The sequence below is a fragment of the Pempheris klunzingeri genome, chromosome 2 (assembly GCF_042242105.1).
Source record: "Pempheris klunzingeri isolate RE-2024b chromosome 2, fPemKlu1.hap1, whole genome shotgun sequence".
Lineage (NCBI taxonomy): Eukaryota > Metazoa > Chordata > Actinopteri > Acropomatiformes > Pempheridae > Pempheris > Pempheris klunzingeri.
Genome location: NC_092013.1, coordinates 12,455,427 through 12,482,383, shown reverse-complemented (window position 1 = coordinate 12,482,383; position 26,957 = coordinate 12,455,427). Strand labels below are relative to the sequence as shown.

Genomic DNA, 26,957 nt, shown 5'->3' with positions numbered 1-26,957 from the left:
AAATAAAAATAAAAACTAATGAAAAATACAAAACTATAATCACTCTACGAGCCGGGCCTTATTTCAGAGCATCAGTGCCCGACCTCCCAGATCTCGTCACTGTTTAAGAACAAATCCCTGCAGCCAAGTTATAAAATCTAGTGGAAAGCCCTCCCAGAGGAGTGGAGCTGTTATAGCAGTTTATAAACACCAGTGGTATTGAATGTTCAGCAGTAACATATGTGTGTTATGGATCAATATTGGCCAAATAGTGTTCTTCGGTTTACCGCACTAGAATGAGAACTTCTAGTCTAACACACAGTCTGAGTACTTGATTTAAAAGGCACTCAAGTGTCAGTTGTCAATGTGTTTTTTTTCACTCGGGTGTATGTTGGAAAGAAGATATTTCTGATATACCTCACTTTTATATTTGTATTGGAGCTATTATTTTAACCAAAACCATAATCTTTTCTTAAATCTCACCTGGTAGTTTTGGTGCCTACACCTAACCAAACTGCAACCAAAAATTTGTAACAATAAAAGAAATTTGCACATATAAGTTAACAAATGAATGAATATAATTCACTATTTACTATGTACTCACACAAACACCACTCTTCTGGGTGGTGGTGGGGTAGTACAGTATCCAAACCATTTAACTGCTACATCCTCATTAACCTGCATTGTAAGTTATACAGAGTAACCAGGCCAGGTGTAAATAGCCGAATAGTGGCTATTTGCACCCAAGTACAAATACACACCGAATTCAAAATCACTGTATCAATGATCATTATTTATTATCATGAATTTATTAGAATGCACACAGCATAACACAGCATTTCACATTTTTTTTTACCCAAATCCATTTCACAGGTTCCTCAAAGTGCTAAAATTTAACCAAAAACAGCTTCACAGAATATAAATGAACCTATCACACGATAAATGACCAGAGACATGAAATTTGTGTTTTTAAAACCACTATAAATAATGAAATCAAGCAGCATGAGTATTCAACAAAGAATTGAATCCAGTTAAGTCAAGGATAATCTCCTTCTCCCCATTCAGTGGCTCTGCTTGCACAAAACTACCAGGTAGTTCACATTAAATGTAACAGCAGTATTTCTGCCTCATAAACAACATTTATTCAGAACAATGTCATTGTCTGAGCTCTTCCCTTCCCTTTTCCATCGCTGATCAACAATTCTATTCAAAGTGGCACAATATTCATCTTCATGTTTAAACGTGAAGATCGGTTGAACCTTTCAGAGTCAACCAGGAGTAGTAATCCTCGCCATGGCCTGCTTCATCGTGTCTCTGGCAAGAGAGTAGCGCTTCACAATCTGCCGTACGTGCTCTTCCTCCTCACGCTGCAGGATGCGCAGGAAGTTGCACAACTCAGGAAAACTGAATGCATCCCACTGTGGAGGACAGCAATTTCACATTAAAATCACTTGTATATGTACAGCATATATTCGCAATTTCATCATATGAATTAATTCTCAGAGCCAAATAGAAACTTACATTCACATCCCCTGTCTCATTCTCCTTCAAAACCAGACTCAAGACCTTTTCACTGGGGCCAGCACACAGGCGCAGGTAGAGGGGACACTCATCATCAGACAGCTTACGCATGTACACTAAAAGGTATACAATTTAGCATTGTTAGAACTTAATACATGCTTCTGTTTTGTTTTTGCAGAACTGTAACTGCAGGTTACTGAGGGTTGCTACCTTGACTTTGTCTCTCGGTGCGTTCGAACAGGGCAAACTTGGCTGGGTTGTCCACCACGGTGAACTTGTTGAGCAATGCCTCGATGACCTCTCGCACACTCGTTTGGGAGCTCACATGCAGGTGCTTGGCGGTGTCTTTGGGGAGGTAGAAAGATGTCCGCCGTTTCATCCGTCCGCCCGGCTGATCCTGATCCACCTGAGTCGAGCACAGGCTCTGAGAGGGAGGGAGGGAGATGGGACGCGCTAACTGAAAGTGGACCTTGATGAAACCAGTGTACGACCCGTCTTTATTCTGCAAAATAGACAAGAAAAAAAACTGTCTCATACAAATTCAACAAAGGCTGCAAACTATTACACACCAATACAATTAACTTACAGTTTAAATACACATTTTTGCATGAATGAATGTTCACTCACAACAACCATGTAGAGATTGCTGTTGATCTGCGAATTATATTCCTTGACCTTGTGCTGAATCTCACTAACAGTCAACTCCTCTTTACCTGTAGCGATCTGTTCATCCTAAAAAAAAAAGAGCAGGTAGCATACAGAAAGTGGGCCACATCATGTCAGCAGACAGCTCGTCCTCACCAGTGAGCTCAAGGATGAACAGAAACAGAAAGTGACAGAGAACAGATGAACGGGCATCAATGTAAAATCGATTCAAGCTCTAAAGGTCTCTAGTTAGAAAATAACGACATGATTTAATATAATTATCTAAACAGAGAGTGAAAACAGCCTTTTTAGCCTTCAGGAGTGATGGATTATGTCACAGCCTCACCGCTGATCCTCTGGTCTTGTGAAAGAAAGATGTGTATGCAGTAAAGTACAGTTCCAGCTCTGAAGTACCGTCCTCCTGACAGCAGAATGTGTCACTTTCTGTGCTTCCCCAGGTCATTTCGCTAAACCTTTTTAGATTTGTCTCATCACCAAAATCTTAATCTTAGCTTTCCTCTGTTTCTGTCTTCTGTCTGGAGAGATTTGGTTTTGCTAACACCTCTTCTGACCTCAGCATTTCCATTTGCTCCTCCCTGACAATAAAATCTCGCTAAGATGTCTAAAGGGCCAGCCCACCCCAGGGAGATCTGCTCCAATTATCCTAAGAGCTGGTTTTATTGTTGATGTGCATGTACATATTAACATTAAAATGTAGTTTCCTGTTTTCCTGTTTCCCCACAGCTCAACTAATAGCTTTATTTTTGAGAAATGTATTATTTAGCTCCATCTTTTAACAAAGTCTAGGGGGGTTGCCTTTTAGGGCCTAAAAAACTATAATTAATGAACTTGTCCGACAGTCAGACATGCCTTTGTGCACTGGTTTTATACATGATTTTCTGTGGATGTGACTACACTGGAACCAACAAAATAAAGACAATACAATCAGATAGAAATCATGATTTGTGACTTTTTGCTTTCTGGGGGAAATATCTGAATCTGTCACTTTCTGAGTCACAAGGTGTGGCAGAATAGTGAGTTTCACAATAATAAAGTCTCCTGATTATTGAAGTTGAGATATGGAGAATTATAAATGATAGAAAACTATCTAAAAGAGGTTTATCCTGGTTTTCACAGGAATGCCCCATTGTGACTCTGAAATGAAGACAGTTGTTTTACTGTGAAGTTAAGTTGTCCCCTCCCCTAAGCTCTCTCCTAAATTACTTTCTGTAAAGATGCCATGACAACGAAGAGGCAATAAAACCAGTGTCTTTGAGGACATATGGCACATTCATACTCAGTAGAGAGCAGCGGACAATCTGGTGGCCTCCATCTGCTCTGACCTGCACAGTATGAACACAGTTCTCCCTGTACATTTAAATCAATCTGTCTCTTATCAGTTTTTTCTGTTTTCTGTAATATATCTGTAAAGTATTAGTTTGGGGAAAATAATAAAAGAGTCCAATGAGGACTCCTTTCTACATAAAGGTACTACGGAAAAAAATACTTGACTATAGTTTTGATCCTCACCACATTTGTGTCTGTCTCAATGGAGTCGACACAGAAATCTTCCTGGTCTAGTAACAGGCAATCTGAGCTGCAGTCCAGCTGGATGAATGGTCGGCAGCGGTAGTGGCAAGTATAACTACAGTCTGAGATAGAGAGAGAGAGAGAGAGAGAGAGAGAGAGAGAGAGAGAGTTTACCATTAGAGGGTGCACATTTTTGCATTCTCAGTTATTCTTTGGCTAACTGTCAGCACTTGTTGTGCAGAGCCCTCTGCTGTGGATTTTGTTCAGTAATCTGTGCTGAAAAACATCACCAGAATACAATGACCAACATGCATCATCTAAGCAACATACCAAAATATTTGTAAGCACAAAATAAAAATTGCTCATGTTTGATATTCTTATTGGGATGTTAAAGGCTGTTATTACTTTGTCTCTACGGAGCTCCATTAGTTAATTTCTCTGTTGAACTGGGACAGAAAGGCCTGAAGTGTATGATAAAAACAAACATATATTTCCAGGAACTGTCTGTGCAAACATGAAACTCACCAGAGCTTCCTACAGATTAGGACAAACTCTGTGATAAAGTTTCTCATGAATGGAAAAAAAAACATGAGCATCCTGCGCACTAGTGATACAAGGAAAAGAAAACTATATCACAGCTCTGCAATGGACATGACTTTATTTTGCAGTGAGGTTACAGAGCTGATTGGGGCTTTAACTGGGGGGGCATTTTAAACCATTTCTTAAGATGTTAATGGTTATTTCTTCATACCAACACAATGTCTCTGATACACTGTATGTCATTGTGCAGTTAAGATTTAGTGGCTGGTTGTGTTTCTTTGCTTTTTAGGTCAGTGGTTACAAAACATGCTTATCATGTATGCTCCAAACTTAAAGGATGAGGCCGGTGTTTTTCTATATTTGTCTTATTGCCAAAATTAACAACTCTGACTCTGACTTCCGACTTCTGAAACCAGTAAATGCCTCTCAGCGCCAAGCCCATTAGTTTCCACTAAACACATACATCTTTAAGAACAAGTATTTAATATACACTTCCATTTAAAATATGGCTTAGTAATTTACTCAATGGCAGGGGACTGTCGTTTTTAGCAAATATTACTCAAACAGGATTAAATAGTGCATTTGCCGTGGACTATTTTCAGCTATCGATTAATACACATTTGATGCACCAGTGAGTATCTACAGTGTCCATGTTGATGGTAATGAAGGAATAAAATTCACAGTGTTGCTCATTGATGTGTTTTTAATAGCTTTTTGGACAACAACATGGCACTCAAAAATAAGGTGTTGGCTAAACAGGAAATACTATTCACTTAATGGTTAAAAAGAAAAATGCTGAATATTACCAAACTTAAATAAATTCATAATAAATTCAGAAAGTACTCACTGGCACAGCGTAAACTTTGCTTGAAAAGACCCCAGATGAATTCTCCACAGAGGTCACACCAAGTGAGGTGGGTGTGACTGTAGGGCTGGAAGTCGTGACCCACTCCAACCTCTCCTACCTGAGACTGGGGCGCCTCGATGCTGACGCTGTCCCCAACCAGACGGACGACATGGTAGTGGCTCGGCTGACCTGGGTTCACAGGTGGAGGCGCTGTGCGTGCCGCAGGAGGAGCGAGCTCAATGGTGTCATTTACACTGAGGTCCTTCAGCTCAATCAGCTCACATTTAGACATCCTGTCCGTAATACAGACACTGGCATGTCAGGTGAGCACTTCCTGCCCATGAGCTAGTGTGGGTGCACATCCATCCCTGAGGGGCGACACCATGAGCATGTGCACCTTTGTATCCGAAAGGTGATCCGTGTGCTGTGCAGAGTCTTTAGAAGCTGCAAGATAATTAATACACGTATGGGTCAGTTTAACATAAACCATTAGGACATATTTAAATCAATTTCAATTCAAAACAATTTGTAAAATCAATGTTCATGCTGTATTTTGGTACGGGCCTCACAAATGGAAAAACAAAAGATTAACGTTTGTTATCTGATGCCAGGATTCTTATGATTAATATAATATGTGGGTCAAAATGACCAGTATAATCCTGTGCAATCCTGGGGCAACTCATACTGTAACACTGGAATAAAACTGCATATTTTAGACTGAACACTTTCACCAAGCATTTCATTCATTCAAATCAGAAAGCACACAACTAACTTAAATCTATTGTTTCACACAGCCAGTAAAGGATGTCAGCAGCTATAGCTACATATGTGTGTGACAGAGTGGTGGATTGTAACTAAGTACATTTAACTGTGAAATGGACATATTTGAAGTAGTTGTACTCTACTTGAATATTTCCATTTTTTTGCCACTTTATACTTCTTCTCCACAATGTTTCAAGGACTATTGTACATTTCCTTCACTGTTTGCTGTAGTTATTTTACAGATTGAGATTTTACACAGAAAACTTTTATAAACTATGAAGCTTTTTTTTTTTTTTTAGATGAAACTATGCAGCACTGTATGATGTAGAAAAAATAATCCTCACCACAACCCCCTATAATAATAAAACTGCTGCGCACATCTTAATGCATCAGTGATATTAAACAATAAAAATTATAATTATACAACACTGACACAGGTCATTCTGCAGGCTGCATAATGAGTACTTTTAGTCTTGAGACTTAAACACTTTGTACTTTAACCTGAGTTTTGAATTCTTGACTTGTGATGGAGTACTTGAACACTAAATTACTGCCTTCTTCCATTACTAGTAACAGATAGGAGGACAGGAAATAATATGCACATACAATAATATACCGAGGCTCATTTTCTGAACTGAACACATTCCTCTGGAGTGTCCCTGGGAAGAATCCGTGTAAAACGGTCACAGGTGCATCAGAAACTTTTCATTAGTTTTCCTGTGGAGCTGCTTTGTGACTTGAATATGAACAACCCGGGGCTCCTTCTGCCAAGTGGGTCACCACACGGTGCAATTATCCACAGAGAGCAACAAGAGCACATTGTAGCCGGGTTCATCCCTGCACACTTCGCTGGTTTTGCCATAAGTTATTTCAAAGTGACACTGAGCGTAAAAACCTGATTTACTGCACTAAAGTTGAGATAATTCTTTAATTTGACATTTTTTGTAAAGCGCAGCTCAGTCTGTAAACGGGACAGCCCGGTTTAATCCTGTCTGAGACGGGACGGCAAACTCAGTTCACAAACAAACAAATCAAACTAACAGCGAATAAAAAAAACATCACCTCACCTCGTTGAATTCACCACTCACCGTGGTGGAGATGTGGAGAGGAGGAGGCTGGAGGAGGCAGTTTGTCGTTAACGCCGAACCGTCCCGAGTTGGACGCACGCACTTTGCGCAGTACGCGCATGCACAATGTGAGTGTGGGATTACCGTCTAATCCCACATGTATTAGAGCATCTTGATGGGGGCAGAACAGGAGGAATCCCCCCTGTTCACAGTAGAAACACACTGTATGTGAGCCGTGATAGAGGGATAAAAAAAACTGTACTCATGGGCATTAATCATTAAGCAGACTGTATTCAGGTCACATTTTATAATAATATAACCTTTAAAGAGTATTTATATGCTGTAACAAATAACTGTTTTAATGGTTGATAAATGTTTTAGTGCTTTGAAGCTCATTGATAACTCACTGATAAAAACATCTTTTTTATTTATTTAAAAGTCATTTATTAATGATATATATGGCCTGTAACCACTGGTTTCAGAGTTTATCATTGATGACTCAGGAATGTATTGGGATGGGGATGTCTTATAAAGGAAGTGGTAGCCACTATTATTTTCTTAACTATGGACAGCGGGTAACATTTTAAAAGGTATCAGGTATAGGTTCATGTATGTAATATGTCTTATGTATTTTATGTTTAAAGGGTATGTTTGTTTGTAAAACAAAAACACTTCCTCGTTGGGCAAAATAAAATTGTTGGAGAAAAAAAAAAGGAAAATAATAAGTTGAAAATGTGATGATTGGTGGTACATAGAAAAGCATGAATCTCACTTCAAACGTCTTTGGGACTGGATGTTCATTAATAATAAGATCCACAATGTAATTATTTTATAGCCCAACCAAAGTGAAAATCGAGTTTTGTCAAAAGGGATTTAATGAGTCAGTAAAGGATCTAAAAAATTGATATACTGATCAGTCTGAAAGGAGTGACTTTCCTCAAATGGCGGATATGTCAGTGTGGAATGAATAGACTGTTTAAAGTTTAATTAAAGGCCATTTGGAAATGAGGAAAAAGCCTCCAGGCTCAAATATGGGGGGCAGATGACGGGCTCGTCTTACTCTCCCTCAAGTCAGACATGCACATTAGAATATCATGAGGATTCATAATTAGTATCACTCTCTCGTTTACGTCACTGAGTTTATTCAGTCTTTCAGGCTTTGTAGACAGACATGAGAAACATCTCACAGTGACAGACAAGGACAGCTGCTGGTTAACCTAAAGAATCATGTCATGGGACAATCTTTTCGCATGTATCACGAATACAAGTAAAACTAATACTAATTGTAATAGTTTTAGCTCCAAAAGAGCTAAAGCTGCACTGGAAACAAAGACATATTTAAAGTCATAGAATAAAACCTATGTGTGTGTCATCCTGAGACTCATGTGGAGGAAGAGTACCAATACAACAATGTAAGGATTCGTGATCTTATCTCTTCAGTGAAAGTTGGAAATATTATCAGCAAGACGTGAACATGCTCATGGTGCAGGAGAATACCCAATGTGAGTGTTGTATTATCAGTCCTCTATATATTATATAAGTGGACTATCAGTACTTTATAAACTACTGGGTGGATACAGCTAAACCATCATATTCTGTAAAATGACCATACAGTATATGTTGTACTAAAAATCTTCACTAAAAACCAGTGTGGAGATACTTAAGAGATAAAAGATGTCTGATTTGGATGTTAGATTTTAGTGCCACCATCTGGACAACATGCACGACTAGTTTTGCCTCAGTGTTGGTTGCAAGAGGAACCCAGCCAGCATGTAAGATGAGAGAGAGAGAGAGAGAGAGAGAGAAGAGAGAGAGAGGGAGAAGAGAGAGAGACAGACAGACAGAGAGAGAGAGGGAGAGGGAGAGAGAGAGAGAGACAGAGAGGGAGAGAGAGAGAGGATGTCCTGAATGACCATGTTGTTGTTTTGTCCTGCTGCCTGTGTGCTCAGTGTGTGTGGAGGCCCTGCAGAGTCACAAGCTTATTAGAGAGTAATTGGAGCACAATACCAACTGAATGACTGAACAGTGAGTGTTCACTGAGTTGTTGGATGGGGAACGAGTGGTATTAGTCTGAGACATCACTTCCTAAACCATCCGGCTCAACCAACAAAGCACTGATTTTACCCTCACTGCAGCCTTCATCATGTGTAGTAGTTTGACTTGTGTCCATTTATATTATATTCCAACTAATCGCAACTTTAATACAACTCTGCACCTACAGCTCCAGTCATGATTCAACCTGAAATAACATGAATCTCCCTAAATGTAAATGTGGAATCTTTCTAGGAGGCACCACGTCAGCCAGGAGGGGGTGTGTTAAGACCACAGGACGTCCGGGGATCCCACCATCAGAATAAAAGCGCAAGTTGAAAAATTAGAAACATGTTTAAAAAAGGCCTATTTATGTGAAATGTCAACTTGGAGAACCAGTCAAAACTCCTAAGAGGATGCAGCTCTGTGAACTGAGAGCTCCTGGATACATTAGAGTAGGAGTGTTTGGTTCTAATTTATTCTTCTGCATTATGTTTAAAGGTCCTGCAAACGCACACACAGGTGTTAATAATACTTGAGTTCAAGCTCAAGTTGGAGGTACTGCATGCTAGAATTTATTGAGGTCCCAAACTTGAAGTAATTCATGCAATAATAATGATACAAGTGTTTTCACACCCACGCTGACAGATGGAGCAAAACCACAGTTGTAGCACGCCCACGCAGTGCTTAAATGAGGTCTAAACATGCATTATATATATACAAACAGCCAAAACGTGGGAAGACCACAAGTGTTTAGGGCCGATACATGGCCTTATAAGCTTTCTATCTAGCTATAAGGCAAAAATAAGCTAAAAGCCCCTATTTGTGGTTATTTGGTCAAACATTAAATTATTAAAGAATGTGCCCGGTGTAAACAGGTAGACAAAAAAGGTAATAACGCTGCATAGGTTTTAAACCCCTTAACATGTCATTTGATAACGTACTGAAATGATGCATGCTCCCATACAAATCTGCCTTTACTGTACTTAAATGAACACAAATCAGCTGACACACATCGAGGCCGCTGGCAGTCTGGTGCTCTGCAACAGTGGCACAGTTTTTAATCCAGTTTTGAGTGCACAATCATTTACATTTCAAGGGATCCTGCAGTTCAAAAACTGTGAATAATATAACCACAGAACAGCACATGCAGTATGCTTGTATTTTGAGGTATTTGTAGTCTTTTGAGTGATGATGGTAGATTGGTAAAGCAACACTTATTCTGAAAAACCCAACCGGAAGTTTTTTTTTCTTCTTAAAGTTGCAACGTAACCACACAGTGTATGAACGTAACACAGGTCTGACTTTGTTTTTTGTTTTTTTTCCTGTAAGAGACATGCTGTTAAAGTGAGAGGTACAGTTGACAGTTATCTGGTAATGTCGGCTCCTCTTAAAGTTCAGTCTCTGAGCTTTAAATCCTCCAAAACCTTCAGCAGGAGAAGCCAGCGGGGACCTGTGCAGCTCCAGTTCACGTGAGGTGACCTCCTGCTGCAGGTGAAGCTCTGCTGCTCCTGTTCCATTATCTTTAACATGGCTCACAACAGAGAGGCTGAATGTGAGCCTCGGTGCTACACTTCTGTCAGGACAGGCTCCGCAGCACTGACTCACTTTTCCTGCTTTTCTTTCACTGTGTTCATCGCAGTTCTGTCCCGGCCTGGTACAAGTGAGTGCTCCTGTTGTTAAAAACACCCCTCATGTTGCTGTTTGTGCTGGATACCATGTGTTTCATTTAATTTTTATTTCTTTTTAGGTTGGTTTTCCTGGCACCCCTTCTTCATGACTCTAGCGGTGAGTTGAAGCTTTCAAATGAAATCTTTTTCAGCACATGAAATAAGTTCAATCAAACACACCAGTTTTCATTTTCATTCAGTGATTCACTTGATTTAGAAACAGAAGAACAATTGGCGTCTCTCCTGTTAGATGATTAACTTTCTTAACTGTGTTTTCAAGAAAAATTGCTGTTAGACTTCAGATGTTGGAGCTTCACAAACCTACAAGCTGAATATATGGGTTTGGGAATGGGAAGATATTGATAGACAAAAAGATAAATCAGTAATGATGATGATTGTGAGTAGCATCTCTGTTTAATTTTCCGTCCTTTTCCACTAGTTCTCCTTCTTCATGACCGAGGCCATACTCCTTTTCTCCCCCTACGGCTCCCTGATCAAAAGGTTCCCACACAAGACAAAAGGCCGCGCTCACTGGATCCTGCAGTGCCTCTGTGCGTGTTGTGCGGTCCTGGGTGTGGCAGCCATCTCCTACAACAAACACCTGAATGGTAAACCCCACTTCACCTCGTGGCACGGCCTGCTGGGCCTGTTCACTGTGTGCGTGCTGGGGGTGCAGTCTGTGGCAGCTGTGCCTCTCATCTACCACTCTCTGGCCAAAGGCTGGTCCCTGGCCAAGCTCAAACGCTACCATGCAGCGTCCGGACTGGTCACGTACCTGCTCGGCAGTGTCAGCCTGTTGCTCGGCCTCAGCTCTGCCTGGTTCACTGCATCTGTCCGGGGGTACACCTGGTACCTGTCGGCCCTCTGTCCTGCTCTCAGCACCCTTGTCATGATGAGCCAGGTCTCCAGAGCGTACATGGCTAAGAAACGCTTACATTCTTGACACAAGATGTGACATCAACACTTTAACAAAACATCTGTGCAAGGTTTATCTAAGAAATTAGATTTTTTTTTTGTCGCATACAATCAGTTTGATTTGCATGAAAGTCAAAAGGGAACTGATGTCTGAAGCTGTACACCTCTGCGAAGTCAAATTATGAAGCACCTGTGCCAAATGTGGACAATGAAATGCTTTTCATTGCCTTTCTACTCAATTTACACACACACATACAGGACTGTTGTTCCCATTGAAGACACTGTGCTCATGTCCTCTGCATTGTTTTCTATGAAAGATTACTCAATCACTTTTCATTTGACAGTTAATGTTGGGCCTTGTTGAGTTGTTTCAGATATTTTTATCCATCCAGACCAGTTTTGACCAAATACTTGCTGAATTAACAACATTCCCATCCGCCTCAGCTCTACGTTGTGTTTTTTTAATTTCCCTTTGGGGATTAATAAAGTCATCTACAGTCATCTATCCATCTACCTTGTGCCGAACATGGTGAACATACCTGCTACATGTGATAGCATTTAGCAAAGCATTGCCTTGCTCACATGTGGCTTCACTGCGCTGCTACCATGGCTGCAGAATCTTAGTCGTGTTTAAATTAAATTGCTTAAAATGTGATTGATTTTTAGGAAAAAAAAATATCAATCATTGAACAGTTTTTACTGGGATCACAAACTTTGGTGTTTCATGAGGAGTTTGACATTTAGACCATTGTATTGGGTGATAAAGTAGAGAAAATATAAGTTAAATGAATAAATGTCAAAAGTTTTTTGGTGACTAGTCAAACATTTCTGTGTGCGTTTGAGCTTTTGGACTCATGACCTCAGTATTTCTACGGCCCTGAATGTATGAATCTACGATGATATTTTGCACCTCAGGTTGCTCATTATCCTGCCTTTTGACTGTTTCTGCTGCCTTTGATTACACCTTTTAATAAGTAATGCATCATACTGAGGCCTCGTACAAAGTTGAAGTCTTGAAAGTCTGGAACATGCTCAATTTTCACTGTTATGTTTTCAAGGTTTGGAATATACTTGAATTTTAATATACCCCTTGAAGATTGTTTGACTTTCAACATAATCTGCTGTTTCCTGTATACAATCACTCGTAAACCAAAAATCTATTTATAATTGATATTTGAAATGAAATGACTCCTTTGTAATGTTTGTGACAATATAAAATGTGGGTATGAAATAATTCTATAAACTTTGTGGTCTTTTTCTTTTCTTATAGCAAAAATTTAGATGCTAAAGGTGTCAAGAGTCTGGAAATTTTTGGTGTAGGTACGTTGAAAGTGCTCGAATGTTAAAAGCGGTACGAATCCCTGCATACCGAAGATAAGCTGTAAATTAAAAGCATTTGTAAAATGATTCACACTGCGATAGAAGAGTGTTTTATTGTTAAAATAACATTGATAACACACGTCATATTCTGCTTCAATCTAGGCTGCATGTACGAAATTCTTACTGGATCAGCCATCAATGGGTCAAAGTGAACAAAAGGTTAAAAAAATGTAGTTACAAAAAAACAATATATTTTCCATCATAAATAAATAAATTTCAGACACATTGAAATAAGGGAAACAACTGCCAGGTGACTGAACACCAATAAGAAGTTATAAAAAACATTTTTAAAAAATGAAATATTCCCATGAAACAAAAATGCACATAACTGACAAGAAATGGCAGACAGGTTATGTTTTACAAACCGAGAATTCCCAAGATTCAAATGCAAAAGTGTTTCCAACGGATTGAGACGACTGAGAATAAAGACATGGCGTCACTATGATGTACCTTGTACAGTTCGCAAGCAGATATTATCCTTTTTTTTTTTTTTTTTTAAAGTGCCAGCTCCACCACCGACTCTGACACAAACCATCATAGGTTCCAAAGACATGCTGAAGGAAACTGGGGACGTCCTTGATGATAGAAGTGAAGCATCCAGAACAACTACAGGGAAGAAAACAAAAAAGCTAACAACACCCAGGACTGTGGGAGCGAAAGATCCCAACGAGAAAGCCTGTCTACAAAAAATGTAACTTCATAGGGAATGACCTGTTGTCTCAGGTTATCCAGTGTTTTCTAAAGGCTAATGACCACGGCGTCTAGCCTATTATACCAACAGAGGAAAGGACCTTTCCTAAGTCTACATACCTTGAGGTGTCATCACAACACAGAAACACAAGGCTACAGAGAACAGCAAAGACCTAAACTCCCTAAAGCACCGCAGAGCTGTACTGACGGACACTACTGACAGAAGCTACTTACACTGCACTGCTTTTAAAGACGCACCTCTGTGAAAAGCTACCACATAATGGCACTGTCAGTTTAGGTAAGGCCACCACACCACCTGACCTGGTTCTGCCACAGACGCAGGCGGTTGTAATGAAGTATTAGATATCCGGTTTGATGGTTGGTGGCTACGTTGACTCAAGGTTTTCTACACTCAAGCTGCATGAATGCAATGTTTTCTACAGTTTAGGTAATATTTGTTCTCAGCAAAAGGCTCTGAAAATAAACCGTAAGAATCTAAGTGTAGGGTGTAGGTTAACTGAGTGATGATATATTAACAAATGCTCGGGGGCGCAAGGGTAAAACCTGCAACAAAAGACGGCAGCATTAAACACTGGTTTGCTCTCCCTTTGCCTTTCACGCCTGGTGCTTTCAGTCACAATGCTGAATCTGCCCTGCACTTGTGTTTGGAGTTTGACACCGACTGTCTAAATGCTCAGTAGTTCTTCAAACAGATTTGTAAAAAGGACGTACTAAGATAAACGCTAAGACCCGAGACCCCTTTGTGTTGTTTGTTTAAGGCTAAAAATGAAAGAACACAGTCCGAATCCACGTCCCCGCCCGTGTTATCAAAGGCTAACATGAAAGTACATTCAGTTTAGTTTAAAGGAACAGAAAAAAAATGTAGATTATGAAGTTGAACGTAAATTTGTTTCCCCAGCATCAATGCGAGAGCATATTTATCATCATGATAGCCGCTGTTATAATGAACCATCTCCCTACAACCAAAATCTACACACTGCACAGTATTGACTTGCAATATAAACAATGATAATGACTGCTATTTACAAAGTATCAACATGTTCAGGTATAGTATCACACGTAATATCCTTTCAACAGGGGATGCTACAATGTCTATCAAATTGCTAAAGACTAAAATATGCTCTGAAAGCCTAAATTTTCTGTTGTTAAAAGGTAAGCCTTGAGGGATTTTCTCTAAATATATTGTCAAGTGGATTTTGACAATTATCAACACCACATTCTGTAGCCGCAGTTCTTAATTACTGTGGTGAGTACCTTTCCAGTTTTGTTTACCAGAAAAGAAAACTGTGCTGAGGAAACATGAGTAAATCGGTGTTCAGCAGGTTGAGTACGGCCGACACGTGTGACAGCAAGTCAAATTTTGGTTTGCACTCGACTGTTTCACAGCAATATGTCATGAGACAATCCAGCGAGTTTTCAGCACATCATTCCACCTGAATTCAGAGGAACTTGATCTGACAGCACGACGAGGCCTTGCTGAGACTGTAGCAGGAGAGGCTGTGCTCAGAAAACCCCAAAAATATTCAGCTGGTCCCCGTACGGCAAAGGTCTGCTCCTGCTGCTCTGACGCTCCAGCTGAACAAGTCTGGGATATTCAGCATAAGGATTTGTTTTCTCTGACTTTGTAAAGTCATTAAGGTATAAGTTGATTCTCTCGTTTGTAGGTGAGAGTCTGAGTGTGTGTGTGAGAGAAAGTATGTGTGTGTGTGTGTTTTAAGTTTAATGAGACCACTAGGAATGGGAATGCAGTTTATTTCAATGATGATTAGGTGAATGATATAAGCTGCTTGAATGGCTAGTTTAACGGGGACGCCAAATTACAAAACAATCTTTTCCATGTTTCATTGTATGTTTTCAGGATTTACAAACTATTTTAGATCCTGAAATGTTTTATTATTGATGTTGCTTTAATTTAGATGACCAGTGACTTCTTCATGGCAGAATTTCACCCTTTTTCTCCTGACTGTGATCATCAATTTACATGTAAGGGTAACTAAATTCAATTAGTCATGAAAATGTGTTGTCATTCCCATTCCTAATGCACTTTGTTAGCCATGAAATTGCGTGTGAAACTGCCTCTCTGGGCCTCCAGGAGCCTCTACTGTCCTGTCACCTCTATAACGTCGTCATCAGAGCTGCTGCCGCCATTCTCCGCACTCTGATGTCTGTCCGGCTGGGTCAGAGCTGCTCCCAACAGGCTGGAAGTTGGGTTGTTGAAATGGGAGAGGAAACTGGATGTCGTAGAGCTGGAGTTAGGCGCAGAGAATCCCCCTGAACCGGAGAGCAGAGGGGTGGGGAACATCCTAGGCTCAGAGAGCAGTGACTGACTGTAGTTGAGGGGGAATCCCGATGAAAGCAGACCGGCCATGTTTGGGTTCATCAAGTACGGAGGCAGGGAGCCTGACGCCAGGGACGAGGGAGTTGCTGCTGAGGGTGTAGAGGACATAGGAATGGTGGTGGAAGCAGAGGAAAAAACAGTGGACAGAGAGGATGAGGAGGGGGTGGGGAGGTGTCCGTTTCCTGTGGCAGATGGTCTCAGTATGTCGGAACCGGCAGAGGGGAACATGGTCTGCAGGTCAGCCAGTGTTTGCCCTGGTGTCTGAAGGAATGATGATCCACCGCTACCACCCATCAGAAGTGGATGACTCATGTGCCCGAGGTTTCCCAGTAGGGAGGAGGAGTTCAGACCCACGGGTGGAAAACTGAGCCCACTGGAGCCCATGGACAGTCGAGGGAAATGCGATGCACCAGAAGTGCGTTTGCCTCCTATTTGTGTATTGCCCTGGCTTTCAGTACTCCTGCGTTTGCTACCACGCATCTCTAAAGTTGAGCTCAGGAGGTCGTCACTCAGTTGCCTACTGAGATCACCAGTCTGATTGTTCTGCAAACTTCCTCCATCCCTCGCTGGTGCGGCCGACATGTCTGACGGTGACTGCAATTCGGTGGCATCGGCTGTGGAGGAAGTGTAGCGGCTGATCTCTCTCAGAATCTCGGAGCTCAAGGGAGAGGAGGGCCGCTGCTCCCCGTTGGGGGATTGCTGCTGTTGATCCACAGGGGATGAACAGCCATTACTGACTGGATGGATGAGAGAACCCTGGGAGTCTGTGGAAGAGAGAGAAATGTAGTCATGAAATGTCAGAATGTTGTCTCTGCCTCTGAATAATTCATTTTTGAAAGGTCAGTCCTGGAAATAAGATGCTGTTGCCAAATATGTACTTAAATGTACAAATAGTATTAGAAATGAATACATAAATAATTTCGCATATGATGAGACTGATTCTTTATTGTGCCTGCTCCTCTAAAACATCTCTTACCTCTGCCAGAGCCGCCGACTGCTGGTCTGCTGATCTTTCCCGATCGAATAGCAAAAATTCTTCCATCATTCGTCCTAATGTAGGTGCCTGTGGTGGAGGAAACACCAAGTGATGTGAACAGTACGTCAAAATGTTTCCTATGCGGAGAGAAACTATGCAGCCGCAACTACCTTTAGATCCTCTGATGACATGGATGCTCTCCCCTGCACTGATTCGCGCTTGAGCATCTGCTGTGCTGTTGGCTCCTGGGATCACAATATCTGTAGATCCGACAGACGGGCTGATGTCAATGTCTTGTCATTATGTTTCACAAGACGTAAGTCATTTGTCTTTTATCGAAAGATAAAATAGTTAAACTAAGTCAAAACATAACAATGTAAGCATTTAAAAACATCACACATTACCAGTTGTGGTGACGATCCTCTGCACATAAACTCCCGCTTTCTGCAAAAAGTTGACAGGCAGGCTGCCAGCAGAACTGGAGCCAGCCAAGCCCATGCCGACCTGGCGGGGCAACATGGGGATTGGGGTCGACTGGATGGGCCTGACACTTGCCACAGGCTTGTCATCTGGCCGTGCAATGGCACGCCTGCAAATAGGAGGGTTGGGTTCATGAGTTGCTCACACACACACATACTCCAACTGTGGTGTCTAGTTTGAGAGGAAGAATAAGAAACTGTGGAGCTACAACCTTAAACAAACCAAAAAAAATTTAATGTTAATTGTATTTTTGGAGGCGTGCTCTTGCCAGTAAGCAAGGCAGTCAGTCAGACAGCCAGTTCCAAATTTTTGGTTAGTTTTGTGGTCGCAGCTGGGAAGCTGAGCTAGTCTGGATTAGTTTTACTGTGAAACAAACCAACTATTCAAACAATTAGATTAGATACCCAAGGGAATTAAAGCTAAAACATGCAGCCTGAATCTCACCAGCCACGTTGGTTAAACGCTGGTATGTTTGTGAGTGTCTGATCACTGGTTGGGTAATAGGGCGCGTACGACGGGCGAGAGTAGGGCACAGAGGCCCGTTTCTCATCCTCATAGCTCTTTTTGGCAGCTCTCTTCTCTGCTTTGGTCAGTTTCGACTCCTTCCGGTCCACCAGGAGAGACTCGTGTTGGAAAGGTTGCTAATGGAAAGAGAAGGAATTGAATTACAGAGCAACAGTCAGATTGGATTTTCCATGCAAGAGGCAGGTTGATCTCTGACATGCCACTGCAAACTCACCACTTTTATGCATTTCCCAGAGGAAATAAAATAATGAAAAGAATCCGTTCCCAGTAGAAATAATCATATTTCACAACAGTATGTTGAAATCCTTGATAATAATCTAACATTTCATGTGGAAGATGAACCGTTTTGGTCTTCTCTTGGTTTCAAACACCAATATTTAAACATCAAACCAGCAAACTGCTTTTCCTGCAGAGGCTTATGAGGAACACCTGGCATGCAATTGTACCTTGGTGATGAGGTGTGGGTAAAACTGACAGGCTTGGTATATCACTGTTTCATATTCCTGCTGGATTTCCATAGGGACATTGCCAGGTTCCTCTTCCACAAAATGCAGCAGCGACTCCACTTCCTTACGGGTGAAGTTCAGCACTGGGTTCAGGTCATCAACCACACGGTCTTTAAACACACATGGACACAACATACAGTAAGTATAGTGATAGTAATTGCCCACATTAGGTCTGGTTAAGCAGGTGCTAATAGTGCTTGGATAGGCTCTTTGTAACAGTTCAGTGACACAATAATATCAATATTTTGTCAAAAATGCCTTAGTCAAATCAAAAATTTAAATCAAGTATCAAATCTCCTTTCGACAGTAGTAAGTATAAACTAGTTGTGACTACTTGATTACATTTGGATTGCGCAAATCTAAAAATACAGTGTCTAAAAAACAGGTGCATAAATCTCTTACCAGACATGCCCTGTTTGGAGACTTGTCGGTCATAGATCTTTTTCTCCAAGGTGAAATCACAGACAAGGCGATAAATGTAGCAGGGTTTCCTCTGACCATAGCGGTACACGCGACACACCGCTTGGGCGTCGTGACACGGGTTCCAGGAGGCATCGAACACGACGACGCGGTTGGCCCCGATCAGATTTACCCCCAAGCAGCCCGCTCTGAAATCAACACAGCAAATGAATGATACAGTTTCATACATTTCATACAGTGTGAAAAACGACCAAAAAACAACAAGAGAGCAGAGATACTTACCTTGTAGAGAGCAAGAAGACCCATGCTGCGTTGTTCTCTGGGTCATTGAACAGGTTAATAAGTCGCTCTCTTTCTGAGGCAGATGTGCTCCCATCCAGTCCTGTGGACAGACACACATCATCTCTTAACTCTGAAGCACTAAAGCACCTGAACACACTCCAACTTGCAGCAAAATTAATTAGAGTGCATCATGGTCATTTTTTTCATTTAATACTTCAGATAAAGCTGGGAGATTTTTAATCATAAACATTTCTATTTAATTCTTACAGGAGATGTAGTTTTTCATCAAATCACTGGAGGACTCTACACCTCTCCTCGATGTGTATATAGGCACAATATATAGAGTAGCAACCATTTCAAACATCCCTCATCAAATTGCACATAGATTGCCCTTAAACTTTCCACAGCCCAGCGTAAATTTGTCAAGAGAAATGATCAAACTGGAGAAATTGAAGCCAGTGACACTAAATCGATAAAACCCATCTCAGCACTGAGGATTCAGTGGTGATGAGTACATTGTCTGCAGAATTGCTGGTTTGGAAGGACAGCACAGATTGGATGACTCACTGTAGTAATTGAGGTTGCGAACCCAGTTTGGGCTCTGGGTGTCAGAGGAGGTGATGCCCGTCGGCATGGGTCTCTTTGATAAGAAGTCCTCAATGACGGACAGGGTGGACAAACTTTGACTGGTGGGTACACAGCAGAGACAGATGATGAGAGTGTGGCATAAAATTATACCATAATGATAAAAATAATAATACATTTGAATAAACATAGACTTCAGTGTTCTGCATACTGGTATAGACAGAGTTAAGAATTACAATAATCAGTCGAATGTTTTCAATAGCCTCAATGCTGCTGATTGTCCATATGAGGTCATACTTTTGGCTAATTCTGAAATTCCTGCTTAGAAAACTGACCTGGAAAAAAAGCTCATAAGATGTAGGAGGATTAAAATATTAATTTCCAACAGTTTGTAAAAAGGCTCTGAAAGCTCAGAAAACAATCTGACTAATTAACCTAAATGCAAAGCCTGTCTACCTCCTCTCTGAGCTGCTTAATGGTGGATTTGTGTTTAATGCAATGCACACTGGACAGAGGACTTACCTGAAAACCAAAATCTTGTCTCTCCTTTGCACGCTCTCTTCAATCAAATGAAAGAGCAGAACCATCTTGGCAGAGTTCTCCAGTACTCCTATCTGATAGTTTGACATTATGTCCTTTGCCTAAGACACATACATGGGGGAAAAAAGCTGTTGAGTTAAAAGGAAGCGTAAAGTCAGGAGGCCTCAGGCCTGGAGGAAAGAAATGACAAACCTCTAAAGGGATGCGACAACAAAGATTACATATTGATACAGCAGATATATCAGCACTGAACAAAGTAGTGTATGTCTATATCTGAAAATCGGGAGGCGCAGTGGACTCTTTTGTCTGTATTAGTTATGTAAAACAAAGAAAAATCGGCTTTACATAGACTGTTGTCTGGACATACCCATTCATACGTGATGACTTGGTTGGCTCTATCCTGAGAGGAGTTGAGTGCTGGCAGGGTATTGTTGACTTTGCTGTTGCTCGAGTCGGCTACTTTGGATTTGAGGCCAGCACCCGGTGCGGGGCAGCGGGGGTTGATGTCATCGAGGTCCAGGTCCTGCTCATTGGCCTGGTTCTCCTTCTGCAGGGCTTCATAGAGGACGTCTGGGTGGTTCCAGATCTGGAAGGACCAGAGGGAAGAAAAAGAAAAGAAATTTATGATCGGTCAACCGGTCAAGTTGCAGTTACATCCATGTCTGTATAAGACCAAATGTGATACATGGTCACAATCTCTCCTTCTGTTCATGAGTTACAGCGTTGAGTAACGGCCAGAAAAGTGTTTAGCAGAACATTATGAAGTCACAGTGAAGCTGATCATTGACGTTTTGGATATAAAATTATTTCATACTATTAGACATTTGTGTGAAATCTTATCAGTTCATCCTTGAATCCAAGTGGATGTTTGTGCCAAACCTGAAATGATGCCCTAAAGGGGTTTCTGAGATATTGCGTTCACAGGAGTGGGAGGGAGGGGCGATAAAACAACCTGAAAACATGCATTAAAAAATGTGCCATAGCAGTATTTTAATTGTCACAGCAAAGATTAACCTGATTGCTCAGGAATCCATCTCTGGAGAAGGTGGAAAGGTTTGGATGGTCATTTAGTACCAGTCAGATTTCTACCTAATACCAAGGAAAACAGTCTCACCTTGCAGCATACACAGAAGGCTTTGAGTGGGTTTAGCCCGAGCCAGCCACTGTTCCCTGCCTCTCTGAAGCGTTTCATGAACTCGGTATACAGGGCCCTCTGAATGGGAGAGAGCCGCACCAAGATGACGTGCTCCTCCTTGTTGGGAAGCTGGTCTTGCAGCACATCATGACCACGTCTGTAACCGAGAAAAGCACCGCAACGAAAACACTGTCAGGCATCCATCATCCAGGCTAGTATGCTTTCTTCATGATAATTTCTAAACAGGACGTTTACCTCTGGACAAAACCCTCCAGCAGGCTGTGCAGCACGTGGCTGCGGTAGCGCATTAAGCGGACATCTTGGGGTGTGCTGTCCATGCACTGCCCGTTCAAAATGGGCCGCTCGAACATGTTGCTGAACTCCTGACGTGTGCCTAAAAAGTCTGGCCTGACAAAGTCCACCATGCACCAGTATTCAATGAGGTTGTTCTGCAACGGGTAACCAGTCAGGACTACTCTGCGCCGGGAGCGGATGTTTTTCAGAGCCTGTGATGTGCTGGCATGGTAGTTCTTAATGCGATGACCCTCGTCACATATCACCACATCTGGGCCAGGCCGTGCTATAGCCTTTTCAATGCCTGAAAAGACAAAGTAATGAGGAAGGATTGAGTGAATGAGCCTGTAAATAAACACTACACTGTTAATGTAAGTTTGCATTTGTATTCCTTATTCACACGACGCTTAGACCACAGCTTCCCTTGAACTGATGACATTCGCTGACCTTTCATGAGCTCCTGCTGTCTGTCTTCTTCATCCAGGTCAATGATGATTGGTCCTGCAGGCTTCTTTGACTTCCTCTTCTTGCCCATCACGAAGCTCTTCTTCATGGACAGCAGGCGGTACATTTCATAACCCATCAGCAACACCCCTCCATCTCTGGACCAGTCCTCCACCACCTTGGCCCTGGCCAGCGTCGTTCTGCAGGTCACACAATGGAACGTGATTAACGGCTCGAACGTTTGAGAGTGAATGCTTAACCTCTCACACAGCGGGTTACGTACTTGTGCTCGTCGTTGAGAATGTGAACTTTGAAAGCGCGGCCAGTGATGACTGTTGAGTCAGAGTCGGGGGAAATGGCTTCTTGGGGTGGGAGCCAGAGGTTAAACTCAGTCAGCCAGTTCTGGAGTGTGTTCACCTTTTATGAAGGAAACAAAGCTTTAAAGATAACAATAATTGAAATAAAACAGCGACTTCAGGGAACGTGAATGTGTGCGCTGATGATTAAATCAGTTCTTTAAACATACAATAGACTTTGATTACTCACAGGAACAATGGCCAGCACAGTGTGAGCCTCAGTATTCCTCAGTAGGATGTCGATGAAGGAAATGACCTGCAGTGTCTTGCCCAACCCCATACTGTGAGCAAGGATGCAGCCAAAGCCACTGCTGGTCTTGTACCGCTCCAGAGACTCAATGAGGTTATCATAGAGAAACCGGATTCCCCCAACCTTGGAAATTAGGAGAAAAATGTTTGAGAGAAAAGCCAGACTGGGGGAGGGTGTTCGGTTACTGAGTGCTTATTTTTTGAGAGTTCAAGAGAGAATGAGACGATGGGCGTACCTGGTGAGGTTTGACGGCCCTGGCCAGCTGCGGAGCGAGGTAAAGATCCTTCTCCTCTGCAGGGTGATTGATATTAACCAGCACTCGACCCTGGGCGTCCGGCAGGTTCAGGTTGTCGTTGACGTGCGCCCCGCTGCTCTCCTCCGAGCCTGTGGTGCCATCAGCATCCTCATCGGCCGACTCGCTACTTATCTGCAGGGCATCCTCGTCCCCAGAACTAAGCTCAATTACATCTGCGTCATCATAGGAGAAATGAGCACTGAGTGAGAGCTTGCTTGAGTCTCATATTGCCTGGAGTCACTTTGAGGGAAAAGAAAGCATCATAGTCTCACATACGTATCAAATATCTTACCATCTCTAATGGCAAGTGCAGGCAGATTGGGGTCAACTTTTTCGTCTTCGTCTCCACTACTATCCAGACAGATCACATCCTGCTTGCTCAGGAGAGCGGGGACGAAGTGAGACACTTCTCCCAAAAGTGCAGCAGTATCCACTATTGGGGAGATTGGAAGGTATGGGGAGGTTAAGAATAGAGAATACACAACAACAAACGTCAAACTTTAATGTGACTGGAAAGGTGTAGCATCATTGATGGACGCAGTCACCTAGCTGAGAGTCTGGGAGAGCTGGGGCTGGTGCAGGGAAGTCCTTCCTCTGCTGCTCCAGGCGTTTCAGCCTCTCCATCTCCTCCTGTTGAGCAGCCTTGGTCCCAGCCTCCAGCTGATCATCTTTCAGCAGCTTTCTGTAAGCACAAGGGAAAAATGCTGTTTACATACAAACACTGGGGTATAGTATGTAATACTATATACCTGATGGAAAATATCAGATAAATCTACCTGATATTCTTCCTCATGTGTGCAGGCTTAGATGGCTTGGAAGGTTTGGAGCCTTTTGAAGACTTAGACGATTTGGTTAATTTAGAGGCTTTTTGTTTCTTTGTTTTGCTGGAGGGTGGCTTGCTCTGGCTTGGGTTTTCCGGGCGGGTTGGTGACTGGGAGCAGGAGGCAGGTCTGGAGGGAGACCTGGAGGATGGGCGGGAAGCAGGCTGAGACGGAGGCTCTGAGGATGGCTCTCCGGAGGTAGCTGAAGTAGAGTCCCGGCCATCGTGGGCTGTTTCAGTCCTGCTCTGGGCACTCCCGGGTCGGTCTGGAGAGAAAATAGACAGTATTTCAGTTGAGGGCTAGTTAACACCAATGTCTAATACATATACGGGTACTATTACATGTTTAATCCCCAAGTCATGATATCAAAATTTAACCCTACAAGTAAACAAGTCTTTCATTTCAACCACATTTATCATGAAGTCCCTCTGTTTTCAGCTGCTCTCCCCATGTTTACATTTAAATGCAATCAGAGTGACAAGAGGCACAGGAGAGCAGTTCACTTGTCACTCACCAACACTATCGTCTTCATCGTCCCCATCATTTTCATCCTCATCTTCCTCCATGTCCTCATTGTCTTCCTCTTCCTCGTTTTCCAGATACTCCTCTTCACTGTTAAGGCTGGGCTCCAGGTCACTTTCTGAAATCGCCTCTTCAGACATGGCGTCTTACAAGGCTCTCAAAGTATTACCTACACACCTTCATCAGGAGCCCTAAAATAAACACAAGCATCAGATCTCCCCATTACACTGACATACCTACTTATCTGACAAGGACATTTTACAACCAGCAGATGTAAAAATGCAGTTTTTACTTCATAGAATAGTTGCACCAATCATTGATAATAGTAACTGCCAGAGACTCATTTTCTGTCCATCTACTAATTAATTAACAGACTATTCCTTTTGCAACTATTCTCCAACATTTGATTTAGTAAAAGAAGGAAAAAGTAAAAAATAGATAAATGCAAACAACACACATACAATTATGGCCAGGAAGTAAAACAATGTTCTCATTCTATCGATTTTGAATGTACTCTTGAAACTTGAAGGGTGATCTGTGACTGGACGTTTGTACACCAAGAGGAAAATCTTAAATATCAAGTTCTGCAATGAAGAGGCACATGCCAAACAGAGGCATGACTAAATTATTACATTAACAGCAGCATCTTGAATGAGCTCAGACTGGGGAAAGGCCTAAAAAAGAGCATTACAGTTGTGTAAATTTCTGCCTCCGCACTGATTTGTGTTTCCCTTTATCTTAATCTGAACTTTAACTTAACATCGTCCCTAACCCCACTCAGCCATGTCTGCAATCACTAATCATAGCCAACCTTTACTCTATATTAAGCTCTGACCCCAAACAATGGGAAGCACTGTTCATACCAGACATCAAAAAAGGAACATTAATCTCTGCTGATGACAAAGGCTTGAACAAGTGTTTCAGGACTGACTAAACACTGGATTCTTTCAAATGTCCCTGAGAGGATTAGGGATCGGTGTAGCTGCTAATGTTTGAACATAAATAAAAGGTCTGCATCAATAATAAGGTTTTTAACTTCATAAATGCAAAGATCATCTGAGTCTGAGTGCTTGTTGATTTGATCAGAATTTACAGAAAATTGAGGAAGTTAATCCCTTTTGTGCTCGATCCGAATTATGCTATTATGACTATTCTTAGCCCTCATACAGCATGTTTACATTTAAATATATATAACTGAACAGTATTTAAAGCTGAGGGTTTTTGTTACACATGGTGTGACCCATCTGGAGGGATCTCACCCAAAGGCTTCAGAGCCGAGGATGGAGGCAGCTAGCAGGTAGCATTGAAGCTACCTCTGCAGCTCCTCTGTTATCGTGTTGTTATTGTTAATTAACATAAATACCAAACATCTATCGTTAATTGGCTTACTGGGATGCCCAACTGGATGCACATAAATACCACTGTTTCTCAGGCGTAGTTAGCACACCACTATGCTAGCTAATTACACAACAATAAGCGCAAATCGCACCGCTAAAGCCAAGTAATTATTAAACTGTTCATTGTCCATTAGTGGGAGGAAAACAGGACGGCAGGTTGTAACTTGGTCTGGGGGGGAAAACGGCCTTTTTCTCGCCGAATCGACCGTTTTTGTTGGTTATCTTAGCAAGATAACAATCTTATATTGTGTAGGTGTAACGTTCACGCAGCTAGCCTTGATGCTAGCCTGAATGCTAACACTCGGCTCGGTAAGACGCATCAGATAAACTCAAACATCGAGCTGCTGCTGGAGCTCACCTTGTATGAGGCTACGGTGTACTCTTCAAGAAACCCAGCTGTGCATGCAAAGATCAATCAATCCGTACGTACAGTAACTCAGTAAATGAACTGATAAACGTTGCTAATTTCCAATTTTTTCCAGTGTGACCATAAATACCGTCCCCGAGGAGGTTAGACCAACTAAGAGTTCCAGGAATGAAAATGTCCTGTCGAGAGGCAAATGATAAAGAAACAAAATAACCACACGGTTTCACTCTCACTTCAACACTGAATTACTTCTTGTTGTTTTAATAAACTGGTTAAATCTTTAAAAGACAAAATACACTAATATTGCCTTCTTTCTAACCAATTGTCCCTTTAATCCTGTATATTCCTGCAAAACAAATACGTGGATTATTTCAGTCAGTAAACTACTCATGTATTGAGCTGTTTGTGAATATTAATAAAGATGTAGTGGTAGTTGAACTGGGATTTTAAAAAATCCAAATTTTTTATTATTTTTGCAGTATATGGCAGCTTCAAAAAGTATCGCAGAGCCATAATGGAGAAAAGCTGTAATCTTACTAAAGGTATTACGATAACCTACTCGTTTGTGTCGCCGTTAATATAATTTGTACACAGTACGACCCCCACTATTATTAAGAAAAGTATGGGTATTTTTCTACATACGTGATATCACAATTTAATAAAAAGTACACCTAACAAACACGAACACGTATCGATGGATTTATTGATTGATTCATTCGTTGCTCTGCGCTGAGCTCTGCCGACAGGAAGTTGACGGTAGGACTGTTTTTGTGCGACCACCCGTCGTCTCTTGATGACGTAGTTTGTAGGCGGCTAATTCTGTCTA

The 26,957-nt window shown here is 41.8% G+C and overlaps 3 protein-coding genes across 3 annotated transcripts; 1 reads left to right on the top strand and 2 right to left on the bottom strand.

Moving 5' to 3' along the window:
* Positions 1 to 1,247: 1,247 nt before the first annotated feature.
* Positions 1,248 to 5,354, bottom strand: rassf1 (Ras association domain family member 1). Its single transcript, XM_070850360.1, has 6 exons — positions 5,063 to 5,354; positions 3,676 to 3,797; positions 2,128 to 2,232; positions 1,711 to 2,002; positions 1,501 to 1,616; positions 1,248 to 1,397 (listed from the first exon to the last, which is right to left on the bottom strand). Exons 1-6 carry the CDS (start codon positions 5,352 to 5,354, stop codon positions 1,248 to 1,250), a joined length of 1,077 nt encoding a protein of 358 aa, XP_070706461.1.
* A 5,098-nt stretch (positions 5,355 to 10,452) lies between these two features.
* Positions 10,453 to 11,847, top strand: cyb561d2 (cytochrome b561 family, member D2). Its single transcript, XM_070849951.1, has 3 exons — positions 10,453 to 10,585; positions 10,673 to 10,710; positions 11,032 to 11,847. Exons 1-3 carry the CDS (start codon positions 10,453 to 10,455, stop codon positions 11,533 to 11,535), a joined length of 675 nt encoding a protein of 224 aa, XP_070706052.1. The 3' UTR covers positions 11,536 to 11,847.
* Positions 11,848 to 12,924: 1,077 nt separating this feature from the next.
* Positions 12,925 to 26,225, bottom strand: rad54l2 (RAD54 like 2). Its single transcript, XM_070845747.1, has 22 exons — positions 26,123 to 26,225; positions 24,360 to 24,558; positions 23,801 to 24,110; positions 23,570 to 23,706; positions 23,317 to 23,457; positions 22,965 to 23,197; positions 22,670 to 22,852; positions 22,407 to 22,540; positions 22,127 to 22,323; positions 21,641 to 21,983; positions 21,365 to 21,542; positions 20,618 to 20,836; positions 20,233 to 20,351; positions 19,693 to 19,811; positions 19,126 to 19,225; positions 18,826 to 19,031; positions 18,364 to 18,533; positions 17,837 to 18,033; positions 17,317 to 17,501; positions 17,083 to 17,172; positions 16,913 to 16,999; positions 12,925 to 16,700 (listed from the first exon to the last, which is right to left on the bottom strand). The coding sequence occupies exons 2-22, from the start codon at positions 24,505 to 24,507 to the stop codon at positions 15,697 to 15,699; spliced, it is 4,500 nt and encodes a 1,499-aa protein (XP_070701848.1). The 5' UTR covers positions 24,508 to 24,558; positions 26,123 to 26,225; the 3' UTR covers positions 12,925 to 15,696.
* Between the last annotated feature and the right edge of the window lie 732 nt (positions 26,226 to 26,957).

What these genes read in the sequence shown, in the direction of transcription:
- rad54l2 (XM_070845747.1), bottom strand. Translation starts at nt 24,507, where the DNA reads ATGTCTGAAGAGGCGATTTCAGAAAGTGACCTGGAGCCCAGCCTTAAC. An exon ending in CGATGAAGACGATAGTGTTG is followed by an intron (nt 24,111 to 24,359) that starts GTGAGTGACAAG and finishes TTTTCTCTCCAG; the next exon opens with ACCGACCCGGGAGTGCCCAG. An exon ending in CCTTCTGTGTATGCTGCAAG is followed by an intron (nt 20,837 to 21,364) that starts GTGAGACTGTTT and finishes TGGTCCTTCCAG; the next exon opens with ATCTGGAACCACCCAGACGT.
- cyb561d2 (XM_070849951.1), top strand. Translation starts at nt 10,453, where the DNA reads ATGGCTCACAACAGAGAGGCTGAATGTGAGCCTCGGTGCTACACTTCT. An exon ending in TCTGTCCCGGCCTGGTACAA is followed by an intron (nt 10,586 to 10,672) that starts GTGAGTGCTCCT and finishes ATTTCTTTTTAG; the next exon opens with GTTGGTTTTCCTGGCACCCC. An exon ending in CCTTCTTCATGACTCTAGCG is followed by an intron (nt 10,711 to 11,031) that starts GTGAGTTGAAGC and finishes CTTTTCCACTAG; the next exon opens with TTCTCCTTCTTCATGACCGA.
- rassf1 (XM_070850360.1), bottom strand. Translation starts at nt 5,354, where the DNA reads ATGTCTAAATGTGAGCTGATTGAGCTGAAGGACCTCAGTGTAAATGAC. An exon ending in TTGAGACAGACACAAATGTG is followed by an intron (nt 2,233 to 3,675) that starts GTGAGGATCAAA and finishes TTTTTTTTTTAG; the next exon opens with GATGAACAGATCGCTACAGG. An exon ending in CACCGAGAGACAAAGTCAAG is followed by an intron (nt 1,617 to 1,710) that starts GTAGCAACCCTC and finishes TATACCTTTTAG; the next exon opens with TGTACATGCGTAAGCTGTCT.